This window comes from Sardina pilchardus, chromosome 22 (genome assembly GCF_963854185.1).
Source record: "Sardina pilchardus chromosome 22, fSarPil1.1, whole genome shotgun sequence".
NCBI lineage: Eukaryota > Metazoa > Chordata > Actinopteri > Clupeiformes > Clupeidae > Sardina > Sardina pilchardus.
Genome location: NC_085015.1, coordinates 6,317,952 through 6,329,673, shown reverse-complemented (window position 1 = coordinate 6,329,673; position 11,722 = coordinate 6,317,952). Strand labels below are relative to the sequence as shown.

Here is an 11,722-nt window from a genome sequence, read left to right as displayed (position 1 = left end):
CGATTTCATCTCTGGTTTCGGTTTCGTTGTTTGTTTTCGCTCGTTTAATGCTTGCATTTTCTCTGCAGAGCTTCCCCGACAGCTTTAGCGTGTATATTTATACATGTATAGGCTATATTTAAATATATAAATTGCAAGCGTGGTTCTTCGTCTCAGACTTACAGACGTAAACAAAGAGCGATCGTCTCCTGCAGAAAGTTGCATAGGGTCTCTTTAAGTTGAATGTACAGTCTAACCAAATCCCTAAGTGATTGAACTTCCTTGATACCAAAGAGCACCTGTTTAAGACAAGTGAGGAAGCACTCCTGACCTCCAACCTGTTTGGGACCAGAGTTTTCAAGATACTTTTCTACTATTGATTTGTGTTTAACGAGTACACACAGATTAAAATGAAGCACTGCGGTTTTACATCAAGCTGTGCCGTGTGAAGTGCTCTCTGCACCTTACACGGGCAGCTGCTGGGAGAGCTTCCTGGAGCAGGCTCCCTGCAGCCAGCGAGCGAGCGATCGAGCGAGCGTTCAGAGAGACCCGGCCTTGTTCTCTGGCTGGAGCAGGGGCCCGGAGTAGAGGTGGCATCCCACAGACGCTCCACACAGAGGGGACATTCATTTCACCGGGCCCCCCCCCCCTCCTCAACTCCCACCTCCATCACTCACCACAGCACTCACACACTCACACTCACACACTCACACACACACACACACACACACACCAATAGGTATGTTATGCCAGCCAATCTCAGAGGAATCCTTGCAGGAAATGTTCACTTACTGGAGGAAATCCTCCGTTTCCCACAGCCCTGCAAGGGTTCAAACAAGCACACGCTGAAACACGGGTCAGAATAACACCGGTGGGTGTGTGGTCCGTCTGAAGTCTGACAGACCTGCCAAACACGTTGACCAAATGAGGTTTTTAAATCACACCAATTAACACAACGTCATCAATTGAAGTCAATTAACATGTGGCGATGCCAGCCAGTTCCAGCTGTGTTTTACATTTGACATATTTAATGTTATATACAGTAAACTACGTAGGGCATGTTTGTTAACTTTTGATAACTTTATTGTTAATTTCTAATGATTATTTTGAAGAAATAATTACTGGTATGTTATTTTTCTTTAAAAAAAAAACGATGTTACTTTACAAAGTTTGTGTACCACAAAGGACACCCTTACAACAATGCAACACATTGTACAGCATGGCATCAACTCAACTGCATGTCCACTTGGCAGGTATTACTTCAACTCTCCATCTTTATTGTCCCTAAAGGGCAATTGATTGTGCAGCAAGACATATACTTATAGACAACACAGGTAACAAAACAGGACAGACCATAAAGGCATAAATAGGCAGGTAAAGCATTAGTGTCTCTTCACATCATTTAAATACTACCACTGCCATAGTAGCAGCTTGTAAAGCTATGACTAAAACAGACACAAAACATAATATAAAAATGTTAAGACAGACAGACAGACAATTAAAAGAGACATAAAACAAGTAATAATAACAATATAATAATGATAATAGCAATAAGAATACTACTTTTTCAGTTTTTCTCTTGAAGCATTATCAAAATCAGAGGCAGCATAGACAGACAGACAGAAAAATCACATATATCACATCATTTTACATGTTTTAAATAACGTGTTGATTAATACAACTATTAATCAACTTCCAACGCCACCCCGCCCCCATAGTTCACCAGTGTCTCTGTGTATGATGTAATTCCCGGTGTGGCCACCAGGGGCAGTGCAGCACAGTGAGTAGGAGGCTCACTCACTGATCTATAAAGAATACCTGGATAGAGCATCTACGTCAAAATTCTGAAGCCTACATGGGGGCGGCCATTATGGGACCACTTGCCATAGGAATGCATAGACAGTAAAAGACAGTAAAAGAATGTTGTCGTTCTGCAACAATGGAATTGGAACACCTCGCCGCCATTATGGGACCACTCGGGACAGTTCTATTGGCTTCATTGTTGATGGGTCAGCAACAATGAGATAGTCTATCCAGGTATTCTTTATAGATCAGTGGGCTCACTGCAGTTTCTTGGCCAGTCGGGCGTCCTCCCTGGCCTTGTCCCGCTTCAGCTTCTTCTTCATGAACATCAGGTCCATGTACAGGATGTGGTCCAACACCGTGGAGGCGCACAGCAGCCCGCCGTGCAGCGCCCCCGCAATGCCACAGCTGAACACGTCCTGACCTGAAACACACACACACGAGTGTTGAGGTGTTAGAACCGTTAGGAGAGGAGGCGAGTGTTATGTGTGTTGGGTTGTTAGAAGAGGAGGCAAGTGTTAAGTGTGTTGGGGTGTTAGAAGTGTTAGGAGAGGACGTACGTGTTAAGTGTGTTGAGGTGTTAGAAGGGTTAGGAGAGGAGGTGAGTGTTAAGTGTGTTGGGTTGTTAGAAGCGTTAGGAGAGGAGGTGAGTGTTATGTGTGTTGGGTTGTTAGAAGCGTTAGGAGAGGACGTACTGTACGTGTTAAGTGTGTTGGGTTGTTAGAAGGGTTAGGAGAGGAGGTGAGTGTTATGTGTGTTGGGTTGTTAGAAGGGTTAGGAGAGGAGGCAGACAGACAGACACACACACACACACACACACACACACAGAGCTCTAACCTGAGATGTAGAGATTTTTGATGGGCGTGTCACAGCGGTTCTTGGCGATGGATATTGGGTCGTAGCGGTCCAGGTTGTGCTCGGCGGAGTACATGGCACCCCGGTACGCCCCTAGATAGTGCATATTGGACAGGGGGGTGGACACTTCCTGGAACACCAGCTGACCGACAGGAAGAGGGCAAGAAAACCAACCATTGTTATGAATGACTGATGCTGAGTAATCTACTACATTTATTCATCCGTTATATAGTTAAATATCTATCCCCAGAGTGGCCAGGTATTTGTCAACATAGGTTATTATTTTGTTAATTATATTCAGTCAATTAATAATTTATTTTTATTTTATATTTAGACCATATGCTTTTACTATTCCATTTTAATGTTAAAGTAAATGTTTATTGATGTCAAGTCGCTTTAGACAAAAGTGTCTGCTAAAAGCCATAAACATAAACATCACTAAAAGTTCCTTTCAGAATTCACTAACAACCAAATGCTTCCTGCTTCTCTACTCGCCATGTGCTTAGCCTGCTTACCTTGTCCTTCAGCTTGGGGAAATGCTCACAGGCCCAGTTGAAGAGGTTGTTGGCGAATCTCATCTTGTACTCCATGTAGCCGTCTCCTCTCTTTCTGACAGTCGAGTCCTTCCACTCCTCGAACCACTCGTAGTTCACCATAGCCAGGATGGTCATGGAGGTTTTACCTGCCCAGGTAAGCATCAAAGTTAGCATCTCAGAAGCGTGCTAAGGAACATATTGGAATTACTGGTGTCTGTATGACACACACACACACACACACACACACACACACACACGCATACGCACGCACGCACGCACGCACGCACGCACGCACGCACGCACGCACACACACACACACACCACAGGGTGTGTTGTGTTCCGTCTCACCTGGGTGTCTGATTTTTGCGGTGGGGTCTTTGGCTGACGGGAAGGTGATGAACATCATGGGGATATTGTCAGGGGCCACCTCTTTATCCATCTCAAAGAATTCATCCATCCTGATACAAGCAGTTACAATTAGTTTAGTTAGGTTCAGTTCATTTCAGTTCAATTCAGATTCATTTTAGGAGATTCAGATCAGAGTCAGGTCATGAGTCATGAAAAGCTGTTTAAAACTAAACCAGATTTTTAAAGGATTCTCCAACTCTTTCCTTTGAGAATACTCATAGTACTCTGAGTTGATGTACCTTTACAGGAAACAGTACAGTACCCTTTTAAGTTCATTTTGAACTGATATTACACATTTCAATGTAGCCTAATAATTAAATAAATTATTGTTTTGAGGTAAACATGAAAAAAGACTACCAAAACAACATGTTACGTTATTGTAGTGCTTTTCTAGATATATTAAGGTAAAGCAAAACCTTCTCAAACTGCAGGTCAACTCATCTGAAACATTCTGAGAATACTCTTTTCAAACACACAAGACTCAAAAGTAAGATATGAAAATCCGCAGAGAGCAGATCAGTCTGCAGCTCATGGGAAACTATGAAAAATCTGTGCTGGAGTTCAGGAACTCATTAAGAAAGGGAACATGTGCCAGACATCTGAAACCAATGACGTATTCCTGTTTTTGTCCACTGCGTTTAAACATGTGATCAACAGCGCCACCCTACGACCCAAGGGTGTAACAGCAGGTGATGAGGACCTCACATAAGAACTCAGAACATTCCATGCACTCACATTCCGTCCATGTTGTTGTGCTTAAAGAGCCACTTGTTGGTTGACGTAATGTCAAGCTCTTCGGCGGTGCCGTCGAACCCGGAGAAGATGAGGAAGCAGCCTCTGCCTGGTTTCACCAGGTCCAGACGAGCCTGGACATCTGAATGAGAAATAATACACCATCCGTTTATTCATGTATCCGTCTTCGCTTTGTTTCAAAACATACAGAAGCTCGACTTATGATATTGATTCTGCTTCCATACAAAGTGACATAAGTAATTCAACAATTTCTGGTTACCCTTTACTTCAGGGTATCTAGAGTGACATGAAACGGTAATGAACGTGTCATAAACCTTATACACATTTATGACATAACGCTTCAGTGTCATTCAGTTTTTGCCATGACAAGTTAGGGTTAGGGTTCATGTGTCATGACAGTGTTGTGTGCTCATGTCACAATCTTGTAGATACCTTCAATTAAAGTGTTACCCAATGTCCTTTTCATTTTGTTTACAAATACACCAAAGCTTCATTTATCATACGTACATGTGGGAGTTTTTCCCATACCACCGCATGCTAGCTCAGCTCCTTACACGCTAACCCTGCCTCAACAGCAGCCTGGGATCCAACCTTATCTGGACACCACCACATGCTAGCTCAGCTCTTTACACGCTAACCCTGCCTCACTGCATCACTCACTGTGCTTCATGTGAACCTCCGGGGTAATAGTCTCCAATGGTCTAATAGTCTCTAATAGTCTATTGTTTGTTGTTGGTCTCTGGTCTTCCCTTTGATTGCTGTTGTATGCAGTATAGGGATGTCTACTCACCGTGCTTCATGGTGAGGCAATTAGTCTCCTAGTAGCGCTCTGAGCCATTTTGTTTTTTCACTAGTATTGTTTGTTGCTGGTGTCTGGTCTACACTTTGATTTGATTGATTGAACTTAGCAGAGATGTCAGGACTCACCGTGCTTCATGTGGATCTCGGGAGGCAGGAAGTTCTTGAGGGTGTTGAAGAGGCCGCAGTTGGAGATCACGATGGGTGCTTTCACCTCCACTTCCTCTTGGCCTTTCCTCACCGCCACACCTGGCCAATCATATCACAACAAGCGGTGCATCGTGAGATATAACAAAGCACAAATCAAAAGCTGCTACAAACAGGAGAGGGAACAGACTTGCAGCCTGCACCGATGTGTACTTAATACTTCACTTGCAATATTCTTGTAATAAGAACTGAATAATATTTGATATTACATCACGAGACCTAAAAACACAAAGTGTCACTGGCAGAGCAGCAGTGAACCAAAGGTTACATAAACAAACTAACAACTGCAACTACAAAACAAACAAATACCAAACAAATAAGTGTCACACAACATATAAAACCAATACGAAGACCGTGAGCAAGACGAGATTTTCTTCATACAGTATGTAAAAATACCTGAGTTTGAGTTAACACAGGGTAAACATTAACGTCTAGACAAGAGAAGCTATCTCCTGACCAGTACTCACCACAGGCAGCGCCATCTTTGTCCAGCAGGACTCGAGTGACCGGGGCTCTCACCAGCACTTCACCGCCATACTTGCGGATGGTGTTGCTGATGTGGTAGGAGATCTCACTGGCGCCCCCCTTAGGATAGTAGGCTCCACGCTTGTAGTGGTGGATGAGGAGGGCATTGATAAGAATGCTGGAGTCCCTGGGAGGCACACCTACACAGAAGAGTGGGAGAGACAGAGAGAGAGAGAGAGAATGTGAGTGAGTGAGTGAGTGAGTGAGTGAAAACATTACACATGTCTCATGGCACAGAGTGTTAAACATTCAAAGAGAGCCCATGAGTAACAGGGGCGAGGAAAAACTCCCTAGAACTGGAGATACAGTACATATAGGAAGAAACCTCAGACAGATCCACTACACTATTTGCAAACAAATAGACCCAGAGCTTAACCAAAGTCAAATTCCTTGTTTGTTCACGCAAACCTGGCCAGTTAGCTGATTGTGATTCTGATTCTGATACCCTAATCTCACGGAGTGGAACGTGTTGATAGCAACATCTGCACTGATAACAGTGCTAACAGCCCACACAGCTAACTGAACATTCTACTACGACCACTGACCACATTACATAACGTTTTTCTATGAACTGACTAGTTAATGTATGCTTGACCAGTACAGAGGTCAAGAGAAAATGCTTGCGTAATAGTAAAAATGTATTAATTATTTGTTCAATTTATTCATGGTTTCAGATACAATTGTGCAGTTATAGCAATCTCTTTTTAAATCAATTGTGTAGTTTGTTTACAAATGAGTGTCCCTCTGGCACATATTATGGTGCGTGGCACAGATTTAGCAAAAACTCTTCGACCAACCTTCTACCTACTAACAACCGCACCTGACTGAACATGTCAAAGGAGTCTAAAGCAGGACACCAAATCACCAACTGTCCGCGAGACTTTCCCACTCACCATAGAAGAGGCATGAGAAGATGACCTGAAGATGCCACTCACCATAGAAGAGGTATGAGAAGATAACCTGGAGATGCCACTCACCATAGAAGAGGTATGAGAAGATAACCTGGAGATGCCACTCACCATAGAAGAGGTATGAGAAGATGACCTGGAGGTCCTTGTTGCTGGTGAGCTGGTCAGCCCAGGCGGTGGCACTCGTGCCGGACAGGCGGAAGACGGAGGAGCAAAGGTCAGCGATGCCGGACTTGAGCAGGAAGAGGGCCAGCCAGCGAGGGATGAGCTTCAGAGAGGCCAAGTAGTGCGTCTTCCTGGCACAGACCTGGAGGAAGCGCAACATGCAACAACAGGATTCTCTTTTAGTCAAGTCAAGTCAAGTCACGTCAAGTTTATTTATATAGCGCATTTCATACACAGAGGCCATTCCACGTGCTTTACATAAACAAAAACCAAACAGTCCAGTTTTAATCGACTTTAAATGTATTTTCATTATTCTTAAAATGTTTTTTTAATTGATTTAAAACTCCTTGCTTTGTTTCTAGACCATTAGATTGACTAAATCCATTTGCATGCATGTATAGTTCAATAATGATACACAATGCTAATATGGTTTAATATGCTACATCTATGTATTTCAGAGATGCAATATTCTCTGAGGATTGAAATGCATTTCAAGATCCCAAGGACCCTGTCATCTTCATTACTAGTTAATACACAGTTACTGCAATTTCCCAACTGTTAGCCGCGGCTTATAGATTGATTTTGCCAAATTTCTTCAGCTATGAGGTTAATACACAGGGGCAGTTAATATGGTATTAATATGGTTTTGTTTCTTTAAACACCGTCCTGCGGCTTATACACAGGAATTGCTATACACAGACACTGAAAGCAGGTAGCATTGTCCTCCATTACATATGTCGTCAGAAAGGTTTCTGTCCCTCAAGTTGGGGTAAAACATGCTAACAGCACACAACGGGATTGGAAGAAATCGCTAAAGATACAGTATCAAACATTTTCCTCCATGAAAGCGTTTCAGCCACAGTATCCGTGGTGACTGGGGACGGTAACCATGGTTATGACCAGATGCCGACTGTATATTTATACCTTCATGAGTTTGAAGAACTCCTCCACAGCCTTGGTGTCGTCTGGGAACTGCTTCTTCAGGTGGGCCTCCATGGCGGTCTTGCCGGTGTAGATGCTGTACTCGCGGTGCTCCTCTCCCAGGCCGATGTGGATGGTGTCGAAGTGCTGCGGCAGGGTCACAAAGTCCAGCTGGCCCTCGGTGATCTGGTCGAAGGCGATCCTTACCAGGCTGTTCTCATGCAGCTGACCGATGTAGTGAAGGCCTATACACACACACACACACACACATACACACACTTGTAAAGGATGTTTTTCTGCTTCTGACTACGTACTATTTCTGAGCCTGATGGGAATATCTGATTTCACTATCCTTTCCAATATTCCTTACACTGAACGAAACTACAGGCCCACAAAGTCATTAAATGAAGAATACTCTGGGCTCAACTGCTGACCAGTAAGTAGATCTCCCACACAAAAAAACCTGAAGAGCTGTACAGGCAACAGTCACCAGCACAGGCCTTGACTGGGGTGCTGCAACATCACAGGTGCAAGCATGGGGCCAAACCCCATGCAGTGAATACAATGCAGGATACAAGCAAAGATCGTATAGTTACTAAGATGAATCATAAAGGGTTTTTTCAATGGAACAAAATAGCAGCACTTCCTGCCTCCTAAAGGGGCGTGTTCAGTGACGAAATAATCGGTTTAGAAAGGTGTAGAATTATTTCTCCCATATAAATACCTCCGTTTGCCTCCTAAATGGGAGTGGCAGTTGCGTCACAATGAAACCAGAATGTACCCTCATATGAATCGTCTCGCTTTATAAACCGTCTCTGATACAAGCATAACTGATGTCAATAAGCCACCAGACCTATACTTACCAACATCAAATTCAAAGCCCTTCTCAACGAAGGTGTGGCAGCACCCGCCGGATTGGTCATGCTGTTCCAGAACCAGAACCTTCTTCCCGACCTTGGCCAGACACGCCGCCGCGGTGAGGCCGCCGATGCCGCTGCCGATCACGATCGCATCCAGATCCTCAGGGACCCTCTCCTGACTGAAACCTGCTCAGCAGAGTCAAAATGGCCACGTTGCTTAACTTGCTTTGAGGAAACGTCGCAGTGAAATGTTGTGGGTGTCATACTGACCCCAAAAGGTTCAAAAGGTTCAAAAGGTTCAAAAGGTCTGTCCATTTACAGATAACTCCACAATACAAACAATTTCCGTTGTGGCTGATGCGTTTATCTTGTATGCTGAGAAAACTTGTTTTTACTGAATTGAGCGTATAGACTATAGACAATAAAGTACCATTCTACCCAGTTACCTAGATTCATTTTGATTCATCATTGGTATTGCAAAAAATATACATATTTATTTTGAATATGTGGTAAAGCTGAATTGATTGATACTTGTATGCTTTAACTGTCTAGCATGTGACTATGCTTGTGAGAGTGCACACTTCATGAAAGAAGCAGGACCCTCCCATTACTGATTATGCCCTGTAACTTATCACAAAGGTTATCATGACTCCTTTCCTCTGATAGATATGCAGTATCAAACACAGATATTAAGTAACACAATCTCTGGCATACTTTCTGAGAGAGATATGCAGTTCCAGTCCTCAGTCACAGCCATAAAGAAACACCTTACACACACAATAACACACAAGCACATACCACAAACATATGCATATACAGTACTGACCACAAATCTACACTCTCTGAAAGTCTCACACACACACACACACACACACACACACACAGAGAGAGAGAGAGAGAGAGAGAGAGAAAGAGAGAGATCCACACTCATGCCTTGTCTGCATGTGGCATAATGCCATGGATAGCTCATAACCACTCTAATCCTGAAGACAATTAGGATTAGATTGGTGAAAAAGACTGGCTGTAATGGCCAAAGATCTTAATGGCCGTTCACACCAGGAGCGATAACTATGAAGATAACTATAATTTTAAAGATAAATGTGTCTACACTGACCAACAACAAGGAAAGAGTCTCCTTGTGTTTACACGTTTTATGGATTCTGATTGTCTGTCAGCCTTTTATCATTCTCAAAATCGCTCTGAAAGTGATCCCCAATGATATTGTTCATGTCGTCATAATTATGGTTTACGTGTGAACGTCGCCCTTCAAATTAGCCAGAACAACACTTCTTTGCCACTATATTTATAGTCATCGCTCTTACCCTTTAAGTAGGGATCAGACCAAAGATTCCTGATAAGACGAGACGAGACGCGACGTTCTAAAACCTTGCAACTGCAACTAAACCTTACGTTTGCGACGGCTTGCAACTACGTGCAACTTCTAGCCTAATTCACACCACTGCAACTCAGTCTCATCACGTCGGGAATCTTTGATGTGATTTGGGCTTTAGAGTGGAGTTCTCTAGAATCTTTGATGACCAGTTTTTCGGCCACAACATTCTGTGGGTTGCTTAGATACAGACAGGTTCACATCAAATATTGCATAGTGGAGTAACGCTGACTACAGTATGTTTTTAAAAATATAAGGCCAGAAGAAAAGACTACACCACAGACATGACATATGTCACAGGGATTTGACCTCTCACCTTTCTTCAGCACCTTATCCCTCTTCCTCTGGTCCATTTCTATTGGCTCTTTGGGCCGCAGTGACTCCAGGGTGAACGGGGTCGGCTTCCCAAACAGGTACCAGTAGGTTCCCCCGGCCCAGAACAGAAACCACACCACGAACACCAGCAGCCACATGATGAGAGTCGAGCTACTGTTTCAGATATGTGCACCGTGACAAGCGGCAGAAGTTTCCCTGACACACTGCAAACTTGAAAAAAAAGTGTGGGTCTGTTGTGGCAAAATATGTACAGCAAGAAAGATGCAGAGAGAGAGAGAGAGAGAGAGAGAGGGAGAGAAACAGAGAGAGAGAGTGAGACAGCAGTGATGAGCAGGGTTTCACCGTGTGAGTAAAATAACAGCACAGGGGTTGCTTTTATCAAGGTCCAGAGGGTGAGGTCCATAAACGTCCTACGGTCCGCAGACCAGCTGCTAAAGATAATGAGATTATCTATGCAGATGGGGAAAAAACTCATTCAGCATGACATACTTTGGAACCAATCACAATTTCCAAATTATGATTATGCTATCTGTCACTATAACCAATAAACTATAACATTTTATTACTACAAAATGAAATCATGCCAGTTTATTTCTATAGCACAGTTCCAAACAACCAGGTAACAATAGGGTAAAAAGTAGGGCTGTCAAAATAACTGATTAATTTAGATTAATTAATTTGAGATAAAGTAACTGATTAAAAAATTAACGCAGATTAATCGATGACCTTTGACCCGGAGCCATTCTAGTCAGTAACCATTAGACCGTAAAATGGGAAGATGAGAATGTGCTGCCTGGATCATTGATTGGCACATTTACTTAAAAAAAAAACGGCCTGACGGTGTTAAAAAGAAAGCGTTGATTAAAACAAAGTCCTCTGCAATATCTGCAGCACAGAATTTGCATATCACCAGAGTTTGTCAACTCTTAAGTACAACATTAGTGCAAAGACATAGTGTTGACATTGCGATTTTGCGAATACATTTTATGTGCGATTAATTTAGACTAATTAATCACAGAGTATGTAATCAATTAGATTAAACATTTTAATCGATTGACAGACCTAGTAAAATATATATTTAGGAGCATGACAAACATACAATGGACAAGCCAAGAGAATCACACTCAAAACAATCACAGGATCTTAGCCAGGCAGCTACAGCCATTCACTCTGGGGGCATGAACATGGGGGCTCATGAACATGCCCCCAGAGTGTAGCGCTGTAGCATCATGAACATGCCCCCAGAGTGTAGCACTGTAGCATCATGAACATGCCCCC

General features: G+C 43.2%; 1 protein-coding gene across 1 annotated transcript; it reads right to left on the bottom strand.

The window, feature by feature from the left end:
• Positions 1-2,039: 2,039 nt before the first annotated feature.
• Positions 2,040-10,581, bottom strand: LOC134069958 (inactive all-trans-retinol 13,14-reductase-like). The gene is made up of 11 exons (XM_062526123.1): positions 10,425-10,581; positions 8,722-8,904; positions 7,862-8,103; positions 6,884-7,079; positions 5,807-6,004; positions 5,262-5,381; positions 4,317-4,455; positions 3,522-3,631; positions 3,153-3,319; positions 2,620-2,779; positions 2,040-2,206 (listed from the first exon to the last, which is right to left on the bottom strand). The coding sequence occupies exons 1-11, from the start codon at positions 10,579-10,581 to the stop codon at positions 2,040-2,042; spliced, it is 1,839 nt and encodes a 612-aa protein (XP_062382107.1).
• Between the last annotated feature and the right edge of the window lie 1,141 nt (positions 10,582-11,722).